This window comes from Triturus cristatus, chromosome 7 (genome assembly GCF_964204655.1).
Source record: "Triturus cristatus chromosome 7, aTriCri1.1, whole genome shotgun sequence".
Taxonomy (NCBI): domain Eukaryota; kingdom Metazoa; phylum Chordata; class Amphibia; order Caudata; family Salamandridae; genus Triturus; species Triturus cristatus.
This window is the reverse complement of record NC_140590.1, coordinates 306,064,019-306,089,992: the sequence shown is the minus strand read 5'-3', so window position 1 is coordinate 306,089,992 and position 25,974 is coordinate 306,064,019. Positions and strand designations below refer to the sequence as shown.

At 45.3% G+C, this 25,974-nt stretch overlaps 1 protein-coding gene across 3 annotated transcripts in view; it reads left to right on the top strand.

The window, feature by feature from the left end:
- LOC146809526 (leukocyte immunoglobulin-like receptor subfamily A member 2) overlaps positions 1–25,974 on the top strand; it is a 567,796-nt gene that overhangs the window by 126,594 nt on the left and 415,228 nt on the right. For all 3 annotated transcript variants that reach the window (XM_085616353.1, XM_085616354.1, XM_085616352.1), the window contains exons 3-4: positions 18,829–19,113; positions 21,865–22,149. In XM_085616353.1, the coding sequence (XP_085472479.1) occupies positions 18,829–19,113; positions 21,865–22,149 (570 nt within the window). The remainder of the gene's footprint in view (positions 1–18,828; positions 19,114–21,864; positions 22,150–25,974) is intronic.

Genomic DNA, 25,974 nt, shown 5'->3' with positions numbered 1-25,974 from the left:
TTCTCTCACATCCATTGAGTGGTTAAACCGTTGGATATCTCACTAAAGCTTAGACCAAGTGGACTTTGAGGTGGGCTCACCAAGGAGCTGTTCCCATCGTGCCATATGATGTGCCTAGGTGTGACTAGAGTGTCTAAGAAAAGTGCATACAAGAAAGAAATACATCCTTTTGTGCCACAACCCCTTCTCTCTCATATCTCACTGAAGTACCCAGTGTTTTAATTGATTATACAAAAGTATTCTGTGTCTGGGTGGTTGAAATCTTATTTGCAGTGTTCAAAAGTTCTAATTTCCCAATTGTGAAATAGATCAGACACCCAACCGCCATGCCTCAAAGGGTCCCAGCCACAGTACTGGTGTGAATGCTGGACTAAAGTGTCTGCGAGTGAAGGGGGAGGGGAAGTAGTCCATTCTGCCTGCCTGTTTATGTCATCCCACACCTTCAGTGTAGTCCCTGTGGGGGTGCTTAAATAAGCATTCGCAGGGCGATCACTCTTTGGCTTCCATAACAGATCCCATATATATTTCCCAACCACATCTCTATACATATGCAGCCAATGTTTGTCTGACTCCCTTGCAGACCATTCAGGGATCCTGCAGTTGAGCTGCCTTATAGTATAGATTAAAGTCCGGTAGCACTAGACCACCAGATGATTTAGGCAGGCATAGCAGTTTAAAAAATAGACAGGCCCTGTGTTTCTGCCATAGAAAGCGGATCACCAGGGAGCACAGAGAGGCGAAGAGCCCATGCTCCAGCTCGATCAGGAGGCCTTGGAATAGATAAAGGGGCCTGGGTAACACAATCATGATATAGTGGTGCCCACCTTTTAACCCCTTCGGTGCTCATGACGGAATGGTTCCGTCATGACCCACGGTTGAGCTGTGCTCATGACGGAACCATTCTGTCATGACCACGCCCGCGCAAGATTCCGTCAGCACAGCGGCGGAATCTGCGCAGCATCGAAGGGGTTAAAGTCCAATCTCAATTGTTGTAGTAGGGGAGGATAGTTGGCCCGGTATAAATCGGACAGGTTAGGTGTGATCTTAATCCCCAGTTAGGTAATGACTTCCTGGCCCATTGAAAGGGAGTAGTTCTCTCTAGAGATTCCCTTTCTGATGGAGATAGAGACAGAATGAGCTAAAAGGATTTTGTCAGATTAATTCAAAACTACGCCACCCCCTCAAATTGAGCTAATTCCCTCATGAGGGCTTCCAGAGAGGTCCAAGGGGAGGTCAGGGACAACAAGATGTCATCTTGAAATAGTGAAAATGTATGCTCCGTGGAGCCAAAGTGGATACACCGGATCTGCACTGCAGAGCTCTAAGAAAGGTTTTATGGTATTTACCTCTTAATACACAAAAGACCGTAGTCTTGATAATTTCAAGACTGAAGCATGGTAATGTACTATACTTGGGGGCCACACAGTCTCAGCTAAAACTGCTCCAGATTGCAGAATGCTGCAGCCAGGCTACTGTGTCATACCCCTCATAACGAACCAGTCTCTCAGCACCTTTGCCAGCTACACTGGCTTCCAATTGTGCAACGCATCAAACACAAGGCTCTGTGCTATGTTTTTAAAGCCATGCATCAGGTGGATCCTGCATATATACACTGTCTTTTACAGCCTTACCTCCCTAAGCAAGCACTTCCCTCTGGGATTTCCAACTTAGCTTCAATCCCAGATTTAAAAGGGTAAAACAAGGAGGTCTCTCCTTTGCTTACTTAGGCCGTAAGTTATGGAATAATTTACCAGTAAATTGTGCCTATGCAATCATATGCAATGTTCTGAAAATCACTTAAGACTAAATTATTTTGAGTTCTTGAATGGCTTTACTGGTCACTGATCCACTAGCACAAGGAAACCACGGTGGGGTTGCTATGTGCTTTACAAAACCTGATTGATTCATTGATTTCCTCATTACTTGTCAGTGCTCTTAATAATTCCCAGGCCAACTCATTCTTATCAAAGGTGGTTTCCACCTCATTAAGATATGAAAACTCCCGGAAGATGGGATTAAAGCTTCACCCACCAACGGAGGTGGTATAAGCAGGCTATCGTTCCCAGCCTTCTCCTGAATATACCAAGCTTTGAAGAATGAATGAATGAATGAAAAGGGATTTGTAGAGCACACGCCTACTCCGAGGAGTGTCACGGCACTAGAGAAGGTTATCTGCATGCTAGAAGTTGGACGATTACATCACTTGCAAAACAGCCGGGTTTTCAGCTTCTTCCTGAAAACTGAAAGTTCCGGGGCGGCACGAAGTGACAGCGGGAGTTAATTCCAGACTTTAGCTCTGAGGAAGAAGCTCTGATAAGCCTACAATATGTTATAACTGTGTAGACTGGGAGTAATAGAGACATTACATTCATGTCCATCATCACTATTGAAGTATACCCAAGCATACAACCTTCATTAAAAAGTAAGTATGCTGATGTTATATTAATACAAATCTAGTGTGTTTATATGTTGTTCACTTCCTCCTACAGAATAAATCATGATGTAACTGAATTCAGTTCGAAATTACAAAAAATGTCAACAACGAAACATTGCAGTCTATAGTGATTAATTGAGGAGAAGAAAATGTATAGGTTCTGCATATTGCTGAGAGACGACCATCCTTCAGTTTAGCCCAAGTCGCAGCAAGACTCCTTGTTGATCTGCCTCGAACTGCCTTGAATAAGCAAAACCAATTGTAGACCTAATTCACCTGCTTATTGACATCGCTGAGCCTTTTTTTCCTTGATCTAAACCACCAAAAGTCACAAAAAATCACAAACAAAATTTCAGATTTCCTAAATGCACAAGATCTATCAAGATACATCTTCATGGTTCTCTTAAATTCTAGAGTGTGCAACAGTTTTTGCTCTGGAGAAGATAGAGATTGAAAGAATACTGGACCAGTAACTGGTGTGGGAGGTATGATTCCTCCCTTCTAGAACCACTACTGTGGGTCACCGTTCTACCCGGTACCAGCTTTCACGATCTGGGCAGCACAAAATGGATGCTGCTAGCCACAGACAAGAGTCTGCCCTCCTGCTGCTGAGCTGAGCTTGAGCAGGGGAAGGCCTGACAATAGGTTTCCTGTCACAGGGAGGTGTGACCACCTCCCAGACAGGCTTTAGTGTACTGGGGCTGGGTGGGTGAGCTCTGAGAGTGCCTGAAAGTCTGCACCGGGGGTACATTTGGTGTCCCTGTGCATAGTCCAGCTCAAACCGTTTGCTCCTGCTCTGGCACAAAACTGGACAAAGGACATAGGTGTAACCACCTCCCTGTCCTGTCCCTACCCTAGGAGTGACCCCAGAGTTTGTCCAACCCCTACCATGGGTATAAAGTAGAAAACCTGACTACAGGACTTTAGATTTTACATGGACTAAAATCGGCAAGCAGAAACCAAGTACTTCGACGGTCTACACTTCGCTGGACGACAGAAGAATCTCCCTTGGAGTAAAGGAGTTACTCCCATGCAGCAGCAGGCATCTTAACGCATCCAAACGGTTTGCATCTCCCGAGCTCCAGAGGACTCTGAAGATTTCTGCAACACAGGAGGTGGGTTCCCGAGCGTCTCTGAGGTTGATCTGCTCTCTCAGCAATCCTGAGACCAGTATCCCTCGTGGGGACCGTTCAACTCGAACCCCTGTGCACCGTGTACTTTTGCAGCAGCATATGCTTTTTGGCGATACCGGAGGCTGTGCTTTGGGCTACGTGTAGTCCTGACCCAGAGCAGTATTTCCACTGAAGATTTACGGCCTCCACTCCACGAGTGCTCCGTGGGATGGTACTTCGTGATTCAGTTTGAGGTCCCTTGCAATCTCTGGTGTTGGCCTGTGGGTCCCTGCGACTGTAACTTTGATTTCCTGTGGGCTTCTCTGGTTGCTCCAGATGTGTCCTGACTCCCCATAGCTTGGAGAGTCTCCTGGATTTTGCTGGTCGTCACCGTAACTTGTTTCCTCTGCCCGCGTTGGTTGCATTTGCCAAGGCTTGTTGGTGTTCAATCCGGACACTGACCCCTCAGCACTGGACATCCTTTGTGGGACAACTCACTTCCGGACTTTGGTTGTAGTCAACGTCTCCTGGTCCCCGTGGCTGCAGTCATGCATCCTATCTTCACACCTGAAGCACCTGACATCAATGGGCATTCATCTACCGAGCCCCTGGTCACCCTGAAGTGACCCAGACTCTGTCCCCTCTGCTTTCAGGTTCTTCTCACCTCGGATCCAGGCTTGGATTCCACCAGACACTTTTCATCTTCCCGGCAGCAGCACTTCTTTGCATCACGCCATTGAAAACTACAAGGGTTTCCGACAACACTTGACCCCTAAGCACCCGGTTCCTCTGGGATAGGTAACACGGGTACCTTGGTACTCACAAGGGCGCTGGCCTTAGAACCTTCTATGTTGCAAAGGGTTTACTTGAAGTCCTCTCCGAAGTGTCCTTAAACTGTAATTTTCCAACCGCAACTTTCCCATAGAGTTGTACGAAACACGCGTCAATGTTCTCACACTGCACCCGTCCTGCGTGGGCTGCCTGTGTCACTCCTTTGGGTGGTTTCTTGGGGTCCCAGTGATTCTACGTTCTCTAGGCACTGTGTCTAGTGAAGTCGTTGTTGTTATACCATTTTTTTTGTATATGGTTTGGTCTCCCCCGGAGCCCGCTGTGTATTGTGCAATTTACTGTTGTTCTTTTGATTAAGTATTGTGTGCCTTGTGCTCTAATCTCATAAAGAGGTTAGTAGAGAGTGTTTAGTAATCAAATACATATATTTTATATAACACTTGTGTGGTTCTCCTTTCATTTGATTATTCAGAAGTTCTGATCTTGTAAAGCAAGCTGCTTTACATTCCTTCAAGACTTAGCCTGAAGGCTGCTCTCCATAGCTACCACTAGGATAGCTTTCATAAAGGTTATCTTTAACCTAATCACCATAAGGGTTGTTTGGACTGGTACAGAGTGCCCACTTTAACTAGTGGACAGCATATACCAGGCCAACTTCTCACAGTTGTAAAATCTGATTATGACTATGGCCCCACACCCCTGCACCATAAAGGGCTGTGGCAACACATCTAGCCTTATATATGTCTACCATATCCTTGATACAACAATTGCCTAGCTTTGATGCAAATCTAAAAATCCTGTGAGCACTCTTAACCATCTCTGAATGGACATTAAAAAGTTTGTGCATCCAATTCCCATTACCTGAGTAAGTTATTCCCAGGTAACAAAAGGTATTGACAGATTCTACTGGGGAACTCTCAATATAGAAGGTTTTACATTTCTTGGTTTTCTGGCCACAAACCATGACAAAAGTTTTGGCCTTGTTAATTAATAAATTCCTATTATTACTAAAATTACTAAAAGTATCTATTAATCGTTGGAGGCCGCCCAGTGGTCTAGAGAGCAACACTGCATCGTCTGCGTAAAGTAGGACAGGTACGGGGCTGCCAGCGATTTGAGGAGCATCTGCCTGTACCAACCGGAGGGCTTTGTCAACGTCATTTATAAATAGAGAGAAATGTAATGGTGCTAAGACGCAGCCCTGGCAGATACCCCTTTTAACCTCAAAATGTGATTGCACTCACCACGCTGTCCATATCGCACCTTACATGATAGTTTCTCATACAGCCTTGCGAGGAAAAAAGTTATTTGTTTAGGAGCCCCAAGGTTAAGCAGGGGTGGCCACAGAATAGTATGATCAACAAGGTTGAACACACTGCTGAGATTTGCAAAACACAGATATAATCTTTCCTGCTTAGCGAGCGTTTATTTGCCTATCAGAAGTTCCAAATTGATACTTTGCTCGAGGGTTCCCAGCCCTTTTCTAAAACCATATTGGACTGGTGAGAGTATCTCATTTTCAGTGGCCCAATCTTCAAGTCTCACCAATAGTATTCTGCTCATTACTTTGACTGATGAATGAAGAAGCGAAATGGGGCAATAGTTTTTGCCTCGGATTTTATGCCTTTTCTAAAAATAGAAATTATCACTGATTGACCCCATGACGATGGTATACACACCATCACGGCTAGGTTAAAAACTCTGGTTAAAATAGGACCCCATAGATGTATTTCGGCTTTAAAAACTTCAATGGGGACCCCTTCTGGGCCTGGTGCTTTACCACCCCTACTTCCAGTCAATCAGACCTGTACTTCATCAATTGTAATATCTAAGGGCATCACTGGCCACTTACTTCCTGTTAGGCTTTGCTTCCTAGATACATCAGGATCAGATGGACTGAAAATACTAGAGAAGTGTCTCATCCATACGTCACAATTAACATGGGAGAGTAGTTCTGGGAAAGAATCACTCTTTAAAAACGGCAAGTTCACAGTTCCCCAAAATAACTTATTGTTCGCTGTATCCGCTGCTATGGATAACTTGTGCCACGCTAGCTATTGAAGCTTGCTTTTCCTTGCCTTAAGAGCCAATTTATAATTAAAACGTAGATTTTTTATTATTTCAATATTTCTAGGTGTACTGCCTAAAGCTTGTTTAAGTTGACTTAATGCCTGGGTAGAAGTATGATCAAACCAGCCTCTGTGTTGTCTAATTTTTTTTCCGAAAGGTGGAGTCAGTATACCCTCAATTACAACATTAATTTTTGGGAGATTGGCTAACAGCTAACAGCAGGGAGGGGCTAACATCCTCATTGAGGTAATAGGAAATCTCTGCATTACATTTTGTAACAATTTTGTGTAATACTTTTGCCGATTCCACACCTACCCATTTAATGCGTGTCCCATTTGGTCTAATAGGAGCGATGTTAGTTATGAAATCTTGATTTGCTACCACTTTTGGGCCTCAAACGAGAGTCAACAGAGAAATACAATTATGGTCACTCAGTGCCAACTCGGTAATCCAGGGAGTAGAACACAAATGGCTAGTGCTAGTTGAAATTAGCAGATGGTCAATAATAGATGCAGCATTTCTGCCAATAAATGTGGGTATAGGAACGCCATTAGTATCCCAGGCGCACTGTAGCAAGTCAAGGTCATATTTAGCCATCATCAAATTTAGAGCTCCTCTATAATCATTGTGTGTGAAATGCATACAATCGTCATCCTCACCATGAATATTCCCACAGACCTTAGTCATCGACAATGGACATGATTGTATATTAAAATCCCCCACCCATATTATTACAGTATTAGTCGTGATAATAATTAGCAAGTTATCAAGCCCATTATCTAAATCAAATACAATATTACTGCGGGTTGAATCAAAATGTTATTGTAATAATTACCCACGGCCACGTCCCTTCTGTCTTCACAAAATCTGAGAATGTGCTCCAATTGTAATAGTTCTTTTAAAAGTAATTGCTGATAACTTGAAATAAGGGTCAAGAGCCCCCCTTTGGCTCTACCAGCAGGCGAGGGCACAGCCTGAAGCCAATATGAAGCGAACCCTTCTACATACACCGGTTCAGTACACCAGGCAAATTATATCAAGATCACTAGTAATAAAATCCTGCCATTCTGGTGAATGCTGTTTTCTCCTTAGGCCGGCAACATTTCAGGTTGTAATAATATAACCTTTCTCTGATGGCTTCCCTGGATTAGCCATGGGGTGCTCGCCCTTACTTCCTTTATCTGTACTTATAAATGGGGCCTCTATAAATATACTGTCAGTGTCTGTGGTAGCAGTAGGTTCATTTTGCGGTAGGTCAGTTACAGGCAGGACCCCATGCCTTTGTCATCTACCCGGTCTCCAGTAAGATAGGGCTCCGAGCTGGGGGATCAATACCCTCATGTCAATCATTATCTATTAGGATGCTCAAAGCCTGGTATCTATTTGAGACTGGTAAATAATGTTTGGGGTAGATTGACAAAGCTGATGTCATACGAGGAGGGTTTCAATCATCTTTCCTATGTTGTGTAGGCCTTAGGTGTCCATAGAGAAAACCAAGAGGTTGCAATGTCATGTTCAAGTCAAATTGTATCAATGGGGGTGCTCTATCCAAGGTATTTCTAGCCCAACTGTGTCAGGAGTATCTGATTAGCTCCTGCCAACGGAAAGCCACAGTTCTTATCAAGCTAATGTACTACTCTATTCTTTAGGGTGTCATGGCTCTCCAGTTGTCCTGACTGCAGGGGGGGCACATTCACCAAAACTGCAACATATGGGCCACATTCAGGAGGCAAGTTGATGGAAGCATCTACTCTTCTCTCATGAGTCATGTTGTTCCCTGACTTAATATATGCAGCAGTTGATTGTTTTAAGTCCAACCTATCCCCTCGGGCTGATTGGAGTTTGGTTAATCGGACCCTGCTGTCTTGTTGGATTGTGATCTGCTGGCTCATTATTTCCTTTTTTATACCCTGTAATTGTCATGTAATTTCAACCCCCAGCAAGTTCTCTACCTGTCCCTTTCTTTATTACATTATCAATTGGGGTAGTTACCTTAGACGCATGCTCAACTTGCCCTCCCCTTGTTGCATCCCTCTTTGTCCCGGCACTGGTGCAAGTATCCCTCAATAGGCTGCAGATCTTGGTAACTTCACTAGACAATTTGTCAATTTTCTCATGAATGGGCCTAAGCAGCTCCTCGACCTTCGTTAAAATTGTGGCTATAATTAGTGTTGTTTGTGTGTTGGCAGTGTTACCTTGGCCGACTAAGCTGTTGCATACAGGATCTATAGGGGTCTGTATAGGGCCTTTCTTACCTTTAGAATTCCCCACCACTGTTTGTCTGTTCTTACACCTTCTCTTTCTCTTCAGGATGGCGATCTGTCAGATATAGGCAAGTGAGGAGAATCAGATTGTATCAGCAGATCATGTTCTGATTCTAATATGTTTTCGGGGGGCCTAGGTGTTCCTTGGGACTCAGTAAGGGCAGCTTCCACAGATTGCATGCTCCCTCCCGGTAAAAATCTACTGCTAACACCTATCTGGCAGCCTACCACCATGCCAGGACCCAAGGATAAACAGCGTTCTGTCCTGTCTATTTCATCAGTGATTGCACTAACAGCTCGCACTAAAAACGAATCAATTGTGGTGCGTGGGTTATCAATTACAGCTTTTTGAATCTTGCTTTTATCCATGGTGGCTTCCCAGGGGGTATCTGAGTATGGAATATAGACAGGTTTGATCTATAATACAATACACGCTTAATTACGATACACAGTGCTAAATACAAAAGTGCAAAATGCTGGGATCAAAGTGGAAAGAGCTGGAAAGCAAAAGGCGAATATTATAAAATCACACAAATATAATACAAAACCGAGCCCTTTAAGATTGTTCTCTTTTTTAAAGTATTTCATTAAAAAAAAGAGGTACAATAATTAGGACAAGTCTGATCAAATATTGTCAGTGATGCCTCCTTAAAACAGATCCCTGAAGTTAGGAAAAATACGTAGGAGATACATAGGAGGTACTTCTTTCTCCTGGGTACCGTTGACTTGCTCCTAGGTTCTATGATAGAAAGAGATGCTTTATAGTATACGGCTTTGGCCTCTCACCGTAATCCAGTCAAATGTATAAAGGCCACACCCTGTTGTCAACAGAGTAGTACCTGCATTTTGACTATATCCACGTAGAAACTTGAATGGGGGGATGAACTGTTAAATGTCCTCACCGTTACAAGACCAAGGGTTGTGGCCCAGCCCGGCCTCGAACGGCTGCGGATGGGCACCGGCCGGCCGGGTCACGCCTGCGTGCGTCCCGTGCTGCCGGAGACCGTGGAGGGATTTATGAGCCTCCAGGTACCGAACAGCAAAGCGCGCTGGCGGCAAACGTGCCGCGAAGGTAGCCGGGAAATGGAGTCCTCCCGGTCAGCGTAAGCGTAGTCCCGCGCTGCAGGAAAAAGTGGAGGGATTTATGCGCCTCAGGGCGCTGAACAGCAAAGCGAGTTGGCAGCAACTGTGCTGCGAAGGTAGCTGGGAAATAGAGTCCCCCCGGTCAGCGTAAGTGTTGTCCCGTGCTGCGGGAGACCGTGGAAGGATTTATGCGTCTGCGGGTGCCGAACAGCAAAGCGCGTTGGCGGCAAACGTGACGCGAAGGTAGCTGGGAAATGGAGTCCTCCCCGGTCAGCGTAAAACCCGACTTTACCATAGAAGAAAATGTTGTACTACAATTTCAAAGATACCAAACATGAAATGCATATCTGTTCCCAGTCAAAAGTTAGCACTTATTAAATGTAATGAGGCGGTAACCCAATGTTATCATATGGGACAGGTAGGCCTCATATTAGTGAAAATGAATTTAGAGATTTTTCACTACCAGGACATGTAAAACTAAAAAGTGCATGTCCAACCTTCTAATTACAACGCACCCTGCCCTAATGGCTACCTAGGCCCTACCGGAAGGGTAACGTATACGCAATTTAAGGGGAGTTTAAGGCTTGGCAAGAGGATTATATAGCCAAGTCAAATTAACAATAATAATAATAATAATAAAACCAACATTTATAAAGCGCAAACAGCTACCTCAACAGAGGTGTCCCGGCACTCTAGCAGTAGGCGGCACGCCACAATGGCCAGAAAGCAGATCCCGATGACACTAGCCCAGACTAAAGAGCCAGGTTTTCACAGCCTTCCTAAATACTGGCTCTGATTCAATATGGCGAAAATTAGTAGGCAGAGAGTTCCATAGTTTAGCAGCACCCACCGTGGAAGATCTGCCATCTAACTGAGCTTTCATAAATCGTGGGGTACAGAGCAGATATTGAGAATTGGATCTCAATGAACGCTTTGGCTTACAGCGACACAGCCGTCGTTTTAGGTAACTAGGACATTTACCATGAATTGATCGGAATGCCAACGTCAGGGCCTTAAAATCGATTCTCCTTGTCACAGGCAGCCAGTGGAGCTCTTTGATATGTGGAGAGATATGGGGACGAAATGGAACACGTCTAATCAGTCTTGCAGCCCCATTCTGTACCATCCGCAGCTTTCTAACAAGGTACACAGCAGGCCCAAATAGAGGCCGTTTGCATAGTCCAGCCTAGATGTCACAGTGGCATGGACAATTGTTTTGCGGCAATCCTCTGGCAGAAGAAATAGAAATTTCTGCAGCCTTCTCAATTTACTAAAACAGGAGGCTGACACCTGCCGGATTTGGGCTGAGAAGGAGAGATCTGCTTCCCACTTCACCCCCAGATTTTTTGCAGTGGCAGCTGGGATGGGTGGAGGGTCTATTTCAGCCGGCCACCACAATTCCTCTGTTGGCTGCAGGGCCTTGCCGAAGAACAACACTTCAGTTTTCTCAGCATTGAGTTTGAGCTTATTGTTGTTCATCCAAAGGGCCAGGTCTTTCAGACAGCCCTTAAAACCCTGACTCTGACTCCGACTGATCTTTAAAGGAAAACACCAACTGGGTATCGTTGGCGTAAGATATTGCTTTTATGCCCCACTTGGCTATATGTGAGAAAAACGTGGCCAAATAAATATTAAAAAGAAGCGGGCTCAGCGCTGATCCCTGAGGCACTCCACACCAAAGGTGTTTGGGCTCTGACTGGTGGGGTTGCAGGGCGACTCTCTCAGAGTGATTTTTAAGGAATGATTTCAACCAGGCCATAACCCCCCCCCCCCCCCCAAAACCGATATCCTGGAGTCTCTGAACCAGAATTGAATGGTCCACAGTGTTGAATGCCGTGGATAAGTCCAGGAGCACCAGCATTGCTGACGCTCCTGAATCCATCGACAATCTCACCGACTCTGCTACCTCTAATAGAGCTGTGTTGTGGCTCTCGACAAAGTTAGCCAGTTGTCGCTGCACCATTTTTTCCAGCAATTTTGCTGGAGCTGGTAGCAATGAAATTGGTCAGTAGTTATTTAATTCCCCAGGGTCCACATTCAGCTTTTTTCTGAGGGGGAGGAGTGTGGCGTGTTTCCATGTGTCCAGAAAAGTGCCAGAAGAGAGAGATGTATTCCAAATGTGAGACAGCACCTGGATAATAGAGTGGGCCAGCTCTTTCCACAATTTAGGGGGGCATGGGTCCTCCGGTGAGTGTGACTTGCATCTCAGGATTTCTGCCAATGCTTCCTGCTGAGAAATGGGGAGGAATTCCGAGAGGGAGAGCTCGGGCTTACTATTCCCATTATCATCTGTATAATTAGGTTTTGTTACAGCTGTGAAAGAGTTATAGACCTTCTTAATTTTACTATCGAAGAAGTCAGAGATTTTTTCACACAGCGTAAGGAAGGGTTGGACTTCGAACTCTAGTTCCCTTGGTTTCAAGAAAGAGTTAACAACTTTGAATATTTCCTTGCTTGAATTTACTGCATTATTAATATGCTTCACCACATGGTCCCTCCTTGCCTCTCTCATCAGTTTATGGAGCTCTTTTAGTGCTTTCTTGTATGCCAGCTTAGCCACGACACTGCAATCCACCCTCCACTGGCGTTCCAGCCGCTTGCATCCACTTTTATTTAGCCTAAGCGTCTCTGTAAACCAAGGGACCGAGGGGTTTTCCTCAGGGTTTTGGTGACTCTTGCTGGGGCAGTGGACTCCACTGCAGCGGAAATCCACTTATTTTACGCAAGTGTATCATCAGCATTGGGATCATTTGATAGTGGGGGTTGACTAGCCTGCAGAACTGAGCCTAGAGACTCAGCTGTCAGCTACTTTCAGTTTCTTTTAAAAAAATATCGAGGTTCCCTGAACTGGCTAGGTTTTTCCAAACTAAATGAAAATCGAATTAAACAATGGTCAGTCCAAACCAATTGGCCTGGGGGCTCAGATATCAGAGACGGGATGTTCGAAAACAGTAGGTCTAGGGTGTGCCCTGCCTTATGCGTGGGAAGGTTCACGTGCTGAGTCAAATTGGCTCCGCTGAGGGATGAGACCTGCTGCGCTGCCTGCATACAGCTTGGGTCATTCACATGTAGGTTAAAATCCCCTAACGCTGTAAAAATGGAATACAGCAACGATTTCTGGGCAATATAGTTGAATTTTTACATCTTTTCCTACCTTTATGCCAAGTCGCGCATGTCGGTGTCCCTGCCATGGACAGCTTGACAGAAAGGCTGATCGTAACCTGGATGGTGGGGAGCTTGGCAAGATGCCCTTCAAGACCCACCTCTTGCTCTCCCACAATTGACACAGTAGGAGGAGTCTTGGTGATGGGGGCTGTCCAGTGGTGGTCTTGTAGCTGAGTTCTCGCCAGTTTTGTAATCGGGAAGCTGGACTGCCAAAGCAGCAGGTGGGAAGACTACCGAAAAAGCGACAGCGGTCCCATTCCACCAAATTCATAATTGGGCTCACAGTCATTAAGCCAACAAAAATGAGTCTCAGCAAAAATGGAGGGAAAAAGTCAAAAGGTTTGGTTGAAGACCACCCTAAGACTGACAGGTCTAACTGACACCTTTAGCCAATTTAGCATTTAACACAATGAAAGCATGTGATAGAGTGAACTGGAAATATTTACTGGAAGTGCTGGATCACTTTGGGTTTAGAGATAGATTTGGAAGAGTAGTGCAACAGATCTAATGTACCCCACGGCAAGGGTGGTGGTGAATAGAAATGTAACCCCACAGCTGACTGTCAGTTAAACAAGCGCACTCTCACACCAGTTTTTTGAGTTACATATTGAGGGGCAGATTTACAAGGAACTGATGCATCTACATAGATGCGTCAGCGCCGAATGTCCTTGCGGCATTATGGATGCGTTGTATTTACAATCCAGTGCTCCATGGCGCACAGATTAACAGATGCTTCAGGATTTCTGACGCATCTGTTGGCACAAAAGTGACGCATTGCTGGAGATGCTCATGCAAATGACGCATCGCCAGCAATGCGCCACAACAGATGGATACCCATTCAAAAAGCCCTGCGTCATTCCATACGACTGGTCTAAGCAGGCATAGGGATTTTGATGCAGTGAAGGCGTACAGTGACGCTGTGAAATCTTATAAATTTCACTGCGTCAATTCTACATGGCTTTTTGCGTGGGAACGCCCACCCTGCATACATTATACCTGACGCAGGTATATTGTGACGCAGGGCTTTACAACATGACACATCTCCCTAGATGCGTCACGTTGTAAATTGGCTGCATTTTTTACACTGTCGCTGAGTCACAAAAGTGATGCAACGGCGGCACAAAAGTGTCGCAAGGATTGTAAATCTGCCCCTCATTCTTTAGTGCAGCAGCTTAGAGGAGATGTAGTCTGGTGGCCTAGTGGAATAATGCATATACTTTAGGGGCCAATGTTTGACTTCATGGCCACAGGTTCAAATTGCGGCGGGTCCACTCAGCCTTTCATCCTTCTGTGCTCGATAAAATGAGCACCATTGAGTTGGGTAACAATAAACATCTGTTATTCGGCACCAAGATACCCTTCTGGGTGAACATGCGCTTCACAAATACATATGTTATGTTATAGATAAAGTGCCCTTCAGCTATAATAGGTACGAGAAAAAAATAGCTTCATATGCAAGGGATTTGATGGTATCCAGAGCAGACAAAGTGAAATCTCTCCCCATATACAATGAATTATGCACAATGTTGGTCAGTTGTCAGAGTGCTGGGGAAACTGCCAATACTGAAATGATGGTATGGAATTCGACTTGGATAAGAAGACCAGTAAAGTCGGAGTTGAGACATTTAGGAATAAGGGTGGTACATGAGCTGAAAACAAATCAGAGGTTATTCTCAAAATAGTAATTTTACAGAAATAGACCAGGTAATGAACATGTGGCAAAACGTACCTTAGATCATTTATTGAAGGGTAAATCTCATCAAAATGATAGTTCTGCTCAAAAGTAATTTCTTGCGCAACAATATTCATGTAAGTATTGATAAGAAACTAATATAGAAATTACAGGGGAAGATTAAAAGCTTTATATAGACATCAAAATGAATCAGAATCTCCTGGAAAATCCTCATATGGAGAAGAGACAAAGGAATTTTAATAGTACCAGATCTGCAACATTACTGCTGTGCGTTTCAGTTCGAAAACTGTAAACTGATGATAGAGCAGTCTGATCAATCAATAATTGGCGAGAGACTCTTTATGGGGAAGTGCCTTTTTATACAAGTTTGGATCGAATAAATATTTTGAGAATGAGTGCCAGAAGGAGTTACAAGCTGCTGCCAAACTTTGGAATTACATTAAGTCCACACTAGTGAGTAAGTTGGCACCAATTTGTCACTCTCCTGGCACAAGGACTAATTTTGCCTTTAAAGCAAGCAGGCACTCATTAATGGGGGCATTTGTTGGAAGGTGACGAGCTAATGTCGTGGAACTGCTTAATGAAGAAAACAAGTGGCAAAATGTCAAGATATAAATATTACCAGCTGTCTGAATGGATTAAAGCCCATTAGGATGTCAAAAAGGAAACAAGTCAAATGAAATTAGACCTCCGAGACATTGCACATAGGAAGCGGCAAGTGCAATGGTGTTTCTGGAATGTACTGGAAGTAGCAGAGAAAGACTAGAAATCACCAATGCGTGTACGGAATGATCTCTTACCTAAGTGGGAGCAAGAAGACTAATGGAATGTATCCTTTAACACTCCATAGGCTACAGTAAAATCTGCTCTATTAAGAAAGAACCACCCTTTGCTCTCGACAGGGTCCATTGGATTCCCATTAGCGAGGATCAAGAAACAGACAGATAACAGATGTCCTTGATGGAGGATCAGGGATGTAGATGATATACATATGTTTGTTAACTTTCCAGTGGTGCAGCTATATAATGAGAATGTGTGTAAGACAGTAACAGACAGAAAAAGAAAGAATGAAGTTATCATTGAACGAAAGACAATTGCTGTTTTATAGGATATTATTAGCTAGAAGAGAAATTTGCAAGAACTTGATAAATATGGCAGCTCCTTTGCACATGGAATGGCTAGAATATGTAAAGTACATAAGCTTTTTAGATAAACAGTTCTTCAGTGAAAAACAAGCACAAATGTGCCTACCATGTTATAACTGACTTATATAATAGAAGCCCAAGTGAGGGTCCGATGATTCCACCAAACTGAGGGGGTTGCATAAAAGCCCAGGTAAGACTCAATTCAAAACCTGAATGAGCTATCACAGATAGACTCTGGGCTGAGCAACAAGGTACTTGCAGAAGTGCCAGACCAAAAGCCGTCACAACACCACCACGCGATAGACTGCTGGGACTATATGAGAAAATAGAAATCAATCCGAAAAGCACTGAAGAATAGTTTGAAGGTCACAAAATTCACGGAAAAACATTATGAACAGCACACTATTTATGGAATGTTCACCAGTGAAGTGTGGTAGAAGGTGTTCATGACTTTTGGAAGCTTAATGGGGGGGACTATTTCAATTGCAAGCCCCTCCTGTCAATTTCCAAACAGACAAGTCATTCTCAACTGTTCGGAAACGTTGCCCAGCCAAACAGGGAAAGGTGTCGTGCAATCCTCCATGGCGGCATTAGAGGAAAAGACTTTTGGAGCTAAAACCATGATCTCTATGGCCAGAACAGAATCACCAAAATCATCATCTGCTCTCTCTAACTTCTAGTCAAAATCTTTAAAATTATCTGTATGGAAGGAGATACAAACAGCACTTTTTGAGGCCATTTTGCTAATACAACATCTATCCAGAATGCTTTCATGAATAAAGGGAATCTTGAGTAGAACAGAGGAACCTGAGCCGCGTCTTTGTCTGCAAACAGTTCAATAAACTTCCTCAGTGTCTTCTAGAACAGGTGTCTCCAACCTTTTTTTATAATAAGAGCCCCTTATATTCAGTGAAAATCATTGTGAGCTACTAATATTATCAGTGTTGTTCTAATGACCACATCATGCATGATTACATTAATTGCCACTCATCCAAGATTATCAGCTGTCATCACCCCAGTGCATCAGGCAGGGTCAACAGCAGTAATGTAAACATAGAGGGCCTTTGGGTCAGCTCTGCTGCCATTGGCCTGTCTCAGTTTACTTTACACTCTGCTTCCATCCATGACAGCGAACTGCATGGGGTGGGAGTTGAGTCAGCCTCAGTCATTGGCTCTCTTGCCTTGTCAATGAGTGCATTTTCTGATCATCCACCTGAAAATGAGGGCGCCTCAGTGCCAGAACTGGTTGGCCAGTCCTTCAGTTTTGGTTTGTCTCCTTTCATAATTCCCCTTTCATTTCTTTGCTTTTCCTCTTTTTTTATCCTAATATTCCGTAAAAGCGTTCTACAGCTCTCCAGGCAATCCGAGCGGGTTGCTTGCTTGACGCACATTTCATCTGCAGGGAGCCCCATCCCACAAGGCCACATCCTTAAAACCAGGAGACCATTATGTTATTCTGTTAACAGCAGCGTATTGTTTGTGTCACAATTCCTAGACAGCCAACATTTTGGTTCTAAATGTGGCAGTGACTGGCGCTTGAACTTTTAAAAAACATAGACCGTTTTCAATATCTTTGCAGGATAAGATACCCACTGCTATGTATAGTTTTTTTTATAGCAGACATATGCCTGCTGTCTTTCGATGACAGCATGTTCTCATTTTTCTACATGTTTTCTTTTGATTTATGTTGCACATGTTGTGGAGTTTGTGTGTGTTTTATTACACTCTTGTCAGAGAGAAAGAATGGATCTGTGGATTGATAAATGGATGCATGGTTGCAAAGAGTGACAAAGTGGAAGAATGGTGAGTTATTGAATTCCTAGGTTCATCAATTACACAAAAGGCGCTTTCATTCATAGGACAGACCTTTTGGCAATGCCAATGCTTGTTGTTACTGTTAGAAAAGTGACCTTGGTAACAGCTGTTGCAATATAAAATGAAGAAAGAGGATGCATAGAGCTCTCCTCGGTCCTGAAATAAAATCAAAAGCCATGTGTGAATATGAGCTTTTTGGGCAGCCCAGAGTTACATCTGAGTAAAAAAACAAAAGGCTGGAGCGATGAACAGCTGGTTGCATTGGTCAATCAGGGCTTGGCACCAGCTGTTGATGAAGAAAAGTAAATCAGAATGTATGGACTGAACTTCATTCCGATCATATGCTTTATGACTACTCTGCTCTGAAGCTGATTGTAAGTGTAATCTGACCTTTTTATTTTCCACAGTGTAGTAGGCGCCCGATTCTTGGGGTCCCACAATTAACACCTTTGACAGCAGGGTGTTTCAGTTTGCACAGAGCACTGCATTGTTACCCCAGATTTACACGTTGCGGTTATTGTACCCACCTTTCTTCAGCAATGCTACACACTTGAAGCGGATGTGCAACCAATATTGTCACTGCTACCAGTGTAATCGCATTTGAATGGAAACCTGACAGCCAGCTAAAGATGCTTCAACGTGAACATCAGAGACCCACAAAAACCATTGGGGAATATAAGTGTAAGAGAGAGTGCAAAACCTTGTGCGTAAAGGGACGTATTAAAACAGATCCTTTATTAAGAGCCCGAAAAAAGTAAAGGCAGTCTGGAAGACAGACCAACGCCATGTGTGAGTGTAAACCCTGGAGAGCCAAAGGCGCGTGATCAGTAGTCAGCAGACATGATTCAATGAGGCCCCGAAAAGAATGGAATGCATGCATGGCATTTGTATGTGTCATTTGTATCCCACGAACCCTTAAGATTCGCGTTTGTATAACACGAATTTAGCTGAAAACAGTACGTTTAAACTGTCTAGTATTCTAACATTAAGCTCGTGTTTCTCGGGTGCACAACGACTGAATAGTTACTGGCGTTGGGCCAATATTAGGACATGTCCCGCGTGAGTAGAATCACAGAATGGAGACCTGAGGTAAGTGCAAGACATTTGAACATTTGATCCAAGATCGGTAATAATCCCCAGGTGATGTGAAGTAACGATACCGGCGGGAGCGGAAGGGGAGGGAAATGGGAGTGAGTCACACGTTGTCCTTGTTTTGTATACATTGTGGTGAACTTGTCTCTTTTTATTGTGGCTGCAGGACGCTTCCCAAAACCGACCCTTCGGATCACCTCCGGGAGCGCGACCGTGAGACGAGGAAACCTGACCTTGAGCTGTGCGGCCGCGGCACCAGATGTGACATTTGCTCTGTACGGAGGTAGATACTCTATCCCTCCAGAAGACCCTCCTGGGACCGAGGCCGTCTTCCACTTCACTAATGTAGACTCGGGGCACGAGGGGAGATATCACTGCCTGTACTATTCAAAAGGAAATAACCGCATGGAGTCTGAGCCCAGTGACACCGTCGAGGTAACAAAGCTCCGAGGTGAGAGCTGAAGGATGGTTTGTGCGTCTTGTGTTGCTTTCTTGTTGTGCCTCTGGATTAAGATTAAGAGGGTTGTTGATGAAGCTTTTGTCCAGGTTCTCATCGGAAACTCGAGCGCCGTAGATTTTCACAAATTTATGGTATTTATGGCGCATATTATCAAGCACAGCGTTACAATTATCGCCGCTTTAACACCAGAACATGGGCTTCTATTGGACTTCTCTGCGGCATATTATCAAGCCCATTATCGCCGCTTTAGCGGCAGTTTCTGCCGCTAAAGCGGCGATAATTGTAACGCCGTTTCTTGATAATATGCCCCTGTTACTGCCTTGCATCGGCCTTGAGTCTTGTCTGCACTGGGTGGGGCGGTCACAGGTTTACGGGAGGAGGCCGTACTCCACGTGGCAGTGGTAAGGCACTCCCATTGTGACACACGCCATCAGTGCTTTTTAAAAGATCTCTGTGTCACAGAAACCTGGATGCTAGAAAAATAGTAATGAGTTCAAAGTGCTGGTGCAAATCATTGCATATATAGTTTGGATGGGGGGGGGGTGGGGGAAGGTTATCGGAGACTGACCATCCTAGGCTTGGGTATATATTTATAAGGAACAGTGGTACCATTCAAACAGAGTAAAGGAAAATGCTGCAATTAGTCCAAAGAAAAATTGGGTTTATGTATAAAGGTAAATGCAAAATTAATAGTCAATACAATTTATTAGTAAACAAGGGAATAACGAAACCAGTGAGTGAGTTTTTTGCTGTGGCAGGGTAAAAGGGAAATCAGCCGATTTCCGGAACCCAGGCAAGTGATTAAAAAGTGACTTTTTAGTGCAGGAAAATAAGCAGTAACAAAAAGTCAGTAAAGCATTCCATACTCCAACATTTAAATAATAAATATAAAGAAGTTTAGAAATGGTTGTCGATGACGTTTCGATCCCTGTGGGAATAGTGGGATCTCTTCAGGACAGGTAGATGACAGGATTACCTGGGAGGTAGCCTGGGGAGGGGGTAAAAAAAGAAGAGCGTGGGAGAGAAGGGGAAAGGTTTAACATATAACATAGGTGAATATGGCTACTCTTATTATTATTATCACTCCCTCTTGTTAATCCTTTCCCACCTCTTCCCCTGTATAGATACTCTGTTCACACTTCTGCTGCTCCCTCTATCTTTCTCACCTTCCCCGCGATTAGCACCAATTCTGGCTCTTTTCATTTTTTGTTTCCCTTCTTCACTTCCCCTTCATTCTCTCTACTTTTCTATTCTGGCCGCCTCTTTTTTCCATATCTTTTGACCCTTCCTTCACCGCACTTTGCACGACTACCACCCCTCCTATTTTACTTTCGACCGTTCCATTATGGCCGCCTCCATCGCCAGGGATACTTGTCCCTCTTCACTCGCAACCACTGGGCGTTCCTATTTCTACTCCCGTCCCCGTTGGGTCCTCCCACCTGCTCGTATTCTACGAGCCTCACAACTTGACTAACCTCGGCACGGGAAGACGTCACATCCTGGATCTCCGCTCCTACTTAATCGGTAAGCCCTCTCCGCGCTCGCTGCAATTTGCCCGGTAACCCCCCCATTTTCGTCCTACATGCTCACTTCATTCCCATCTTTCCCACAGGAACTCCGCGTTATTAACACGCCTACTCCTCTCTTGGACTCCCGCAATGCTCGGGACCTCAGAACCCTTCGTATAACTTGACACGAGGCTCCGTTCCCGTGACCGCCTACCTGCCGGACGCATTCGCGCCTCGAGCTTCCCCCCATTTCCGTGGCCTCCTTCGGATTCAACTGCTATTGGGTTAGTCTGACTATCATCCTTGGTAGTCTTCTCTCAGTATTAACTCTGTCACCTTATCCACCACTGGCATCACTCCCGTTAACTCCCATTCACCGCCTGGATACTCCCCCCTCTAATTGGTAATTGCTGGGATGCACCATTCTTTCCTCTCTGCACCTTCTTAATTACCCTTCTTCGTAGGCTCTATACATCTCTGCTCCCCCTTACTATAGGGCTGACTATCCTTACTCACTACTCTTCTCCACCTACCCCCCACCAACCCCCCCTCCCCATCGTCTCATCCTCCACTGAGCACGTTAATCCCACCTTTCAACTCCCTTATTCACCTGTGTTATATGTTAAACCTTTCCCCTTCTCTCCCACGCTCTTCCCCCCCCCAAGCTACCTCCCAGGTAATCCTGTCATCTACCTGTCCTGAAGAGATCCCACTATTCCTACAGGGATCGAAACGTCGTCGACAACCATTTCTAAACTTCTTTATATTTATTATTTAAATGTTGGAGTATGGAATGCTTTACTGACTTTTTGTTACTGCTTATTTTCCTACACTAAAAAGTCACTTTTTAATCACTTGCCTGGGTTCCGGAAATCGGCTGATTTCCCTTTTACCCTGCCACAGCAAAAAACTCACTCACTGGTTTCGTTATTCCCTTGTTTACTATTAAATTGTATTGACTATTAATTTTGCATTTACCTTTATACATAAACCCAATTTTTCATTGGACTAATTGCGGCATTTTTCTTTATTCTGTTTGAATGCGACCACTGTTCCTTATAAATATGTACCTACCCTCGGTCCCGTCTGACTCCTAGGGTCTCCTTGTCTCTTACCTCGTCCCATCCTAGGCTTGGGAGCAAAGCCGAGTTTGAGAGGATGGCTGAAGCTGAGCAGGTGGGAGAAGAGGGTTAGTTTCTTGCCTTTATGTTTGTATGTTTCCCTCTCACCACAGAAGCCTATCCGAAACCATCGGTTGTGTTGAGCCCCGGGAGCCTGGTCGCCAGAGGAAGAAGTCTGACCATAAAATGTACATCGGAGTATCCGAATATGAGATTTTTTCTATACAAAAGAAGTGAAGTTTACCGTCGAGAGGGCACCCTATGGAACGAGACCGGCGTGTTTGTCTTCAGCGGAGTCCAACCGACTGATGAAGGGTCCTATGATTGCCGTTTTCACACCCGATCCGGAGCGCCCGTGTGGTCTGACGCCAGTGAACCCTTCCAGATACGAGTCCTAGGTAACACTGTGATATTGTGCTTTCTGACTGCATTTGAACACTCGACGGTTTGTCAGTATGTTTTGTTGAGGAAATGTGCACTCAGTAACGTATGGGGTGTTGTGGTGTTAATCAACAGTGGCGACTGCTGAGCTTTCAGACTGGAGGCTCCGGTACTGCACTAGATTACCCCGGTGCGTACAATCTGCCTCCCCCACGCCGTTTGGAAGGGTCGGACCTCAAGAAAAGTTGGGGGGAAATAGGAAAAGACTGTAAAGTTCACAGCACAATATTTCAAGGAGACGGCATTTTGCCCTGACACCTCGCAGTCCGCAGATAAAAAGGTAACTCAAATGCCACTTCAGAGCGGTCTTTGATGGCCCTCCCCTCCAGTCACCTACTGCTTGTCCCTATGGCTGGCTGCTCTAAAGATATTAGCGCTGCAGCACTGGATTAGCCCACGGACGTCGCACACAGCAGCCCTGGGCTCCAGGGCTTCCTTTGACATGGACGTAAACCAGTGCAGCAGAATAATATGCGCATGCTCGGTTTTACCTGTGCAGAGCCAGGAGCATCAGCAGACATGCTGGTGTCACTTCCGGCTCCATTTACCAACATTCCATGAATGTGAACATAAAAAAAAAAAACTTCTGTTCTTTAAACTTTTTACATTCATTTTGATATTAAACATACAGCTCCCATGTAGTTTCTGGCTCACTGTAAACACTTAAAATGTTAGCATGTGCTATTATTTTCTTTACATACTAAAAAGGGAAATTATGTTAAATAATGCACATTACACCGACGTCCAGAATCGGTGTTGCTATTGGTATTGTTTCTTCTTATTACTTGATGGTTGATGTCATTCCAAGACGACTTCTTTTAACGTTATTCCAAGACGGCTGCTCTGTCACATAGGCATGTGATGGAAATGGTCTCGCTTCAGTATCTCCAGAGCAAGGGCTCCACAGTTGGCATGGGCAAAGCTGATAGGGAGGGGAGCAGAGTAGGTTGAGTGGCACAGAGATTGCAGGGTGACCAAGATCGCATAGTGACAAACATGCTTCCCCGTGCCAAACCTTTTTATGTTTGTGTACTTTTCTAACTACCTCCCATGGCAGCCTGGGTATTGCTTCGGCAGTCTTCGTCCTTTCGCTCTCGCACCCTTTGCCTTTGTTTATGTTCTTCCTTAACTAACCCACTCCTACTCTCCTACCCCTGTCTCTCACTTTTTCTTCTTTCCTCTCTTGGCTAATTCTTTCTTCCCCTCTCCTGCCTGTCTCTCTCTTGCTTCCTTTCCCCTACTGCATGACATGGCGCCTCTCTTGTATTAGCTAAGCCTTGCTGGTGTCCTTGGTTAATGTGAGACATATGACCTGAGAACAGGCCTGGCTCCAGGAATTTTTATTTGGGTGGGCCAAGGATGCATTCGGGTGGGCCACTGCGGGCCCGATTTGTCACTTATATATCTGGCCAGGCCTGCTTCAGTGCCCTCCTTTATCTCTCCTTAAGTCTTACAAGAGCCCGTAAAATGCATTCTTTTCTTTCCAAATCTCTTTCTAAATGTTATCACTCTAAAAAAGTGTTTTTTTCCATCTAATGTCCTTCTGATGGGAAGAGGAAGTTTCTGAGGTGGGAGGATCAGGCAAGTGACACTTCTCGAGCTCTCCCTCATGACCTCCTCCTCGGACTCCCTCACTACCACCCTCCTCCAGTGCCCCTCATCTCTCCATAGCCCCTCCCCCTATTAACCTCCTCCTCAGATTCCCTCACTGCCACCCTCCTCCAGTGCACCTCATCTCTCCGTAGCCCCCCCTATCGACCTCCTTCTCGGACCCCCTCACTACCACCCTCCTCCAGTGCGCCTCATCTCTCCGTAGCCCCTCCCCCTATTGATCTCCTTCTCGTCCTCCCTCACTACCACCCTCCTCCAGTGCACCTCATCTCTCCGTAGCCCCCCCTATTGACCTCCTTCTCGGACCCCCTCACTACCACCCTCCTCCAGTGCGCCTCATCTCTCCATAGCCCCTCCCCCTATTGACCTCCTTCTCGTCCTCCCTCACTACCACCCTCCTCCAGTGCACCTCATCTCTCCGTAGCCCCCCCTATTGACCTCCCTCTCGGACCCCCTCACTACCACCCTCCTCCAGTGCGCCTCATCTCTCCGTAGCCCCTCCCCCTATTGACCTCCTTCTCGTCCTCCCTCACTACCACCCTCCTCCAGTGCACCTCATCTCTCCGTAGCTCCCCCCCCCTATTGACCTCCTTCTCGGACTCCCTCACTACCACCCTCCTCCAGTGCACCTCATCTCTCCATAGCCCCCCCCTATTGACCTCCTTCTCACCACTACTTCTCTCCACACTGCTTATGTTCCCTTGCGGGTTCTGTCTCTTATAAACACACACACCTTATCCACATGCTCCCCTTCAACTTTCATCTCTCCCCCAGCCTCATAACTTCTTCCTTGCTCTGCTTTATTTACATCCATGTCTCCACTTCCATCCTCCCAGAGCATCTGAACTTTTCTTGTTGATTCTGTCCCTCTTAAATCACCTATCCCTCAATGCTCTACCCTTTTTCTCATATTTCTCTCAGACTCCGACCTTACCATACCATGTGTACTCTGTCTCTCTTACATCCATCTCTCCCATGCCCCCAAGTTCATCCAATTTCCAACTGGTTCTATCTCTTATATCCACGTATCTCCTCAATGGAGAAAAGCTGGAAGAGCTACTGTAAGAATAAAAGCTCCCCTCGATAATGGCACCAGCATCCATGCCAAGAGCAGTACGCACATTAGTATTAAAAAAAGGGAGTGAAAAACCTACTCTTGAGTAGTGACATAGATGCAGCCTCCTGATATAAGCATAGCAGATATATTTCAGACACCTTTTCTAGCTTAAAGCAACCTTACTTTGATTTTAATTTGCAGTCTCAGAACAAAAAACGCATTCCTGCGTGTTAGACCTGACACCCTTGGCGTGGGTTTTTCCCCTATCTTTTGCCTCTGCTACCTGGATTTTTGACGCTGTGCTGGATTTCGATTTGCTGGTTTAGATGCTTTGGACACTCTGTCACTGCTAATCAGTGCCAGAGTGTAAGTGCTCCCTGTGTAAAATATCGCATTGATTGGATATACCTGATTGGCACATCTGTATCACCATGAAGTCCCTAGTAAAGTGCACTGTGTGTGCCAGGGCTGGTGATGACGGATGCTACTAGTGGGTCTGCAGCGCTGATTGCGCCACCCACCTGTGTAGCCCTAAAACAGTGTCTCAGGCCTGCCGCCGCAGGCCTGCCTGCAGTCCCCGGACTGCCATGTCCCCCTGGCCAGTGTCCACACTGGCCGGGCCTAACCCTTCCCTTTTCATACACGTCAGTCATCCCTATGGAAGGCCCAAGGTACCCCCCTGGGCAGGGTGCAGTGTATGTAGAAGGTAGAGCATGTACTAGTGCAGGTAACATGTTCTGGTAGTGAACACCGGCCATTTTGTGTGTTCACTACTGCAAGGCTATCTTGTTCCATAGGCTAGCATGAGGGAGGCGGGTGCCGATGGCTATCCGCCTATCTTCTCATACGAACAAGATAAGACATGAGTGTTTGATATCCCTAAGCTCAGCATTTAATAACACATCTTTTAAGAGAGATTGTTTTTAAATCCTGAGTTGGAGAACAGTACTTTTTAGAGAGTAGCTGTTCTCTTGTCTGACCCTTCTGTGTGCCTGGGCGCGCTTGTGGATTGACTGTCTGGTTTGAGAGTGACAGGGGCTGGGGATCCCCCGGGAGGTTGGCCGAGTCAGCCCTCTGCTGAATGGCGACAATCGCAAGGAGAGTGGAGGGAGGA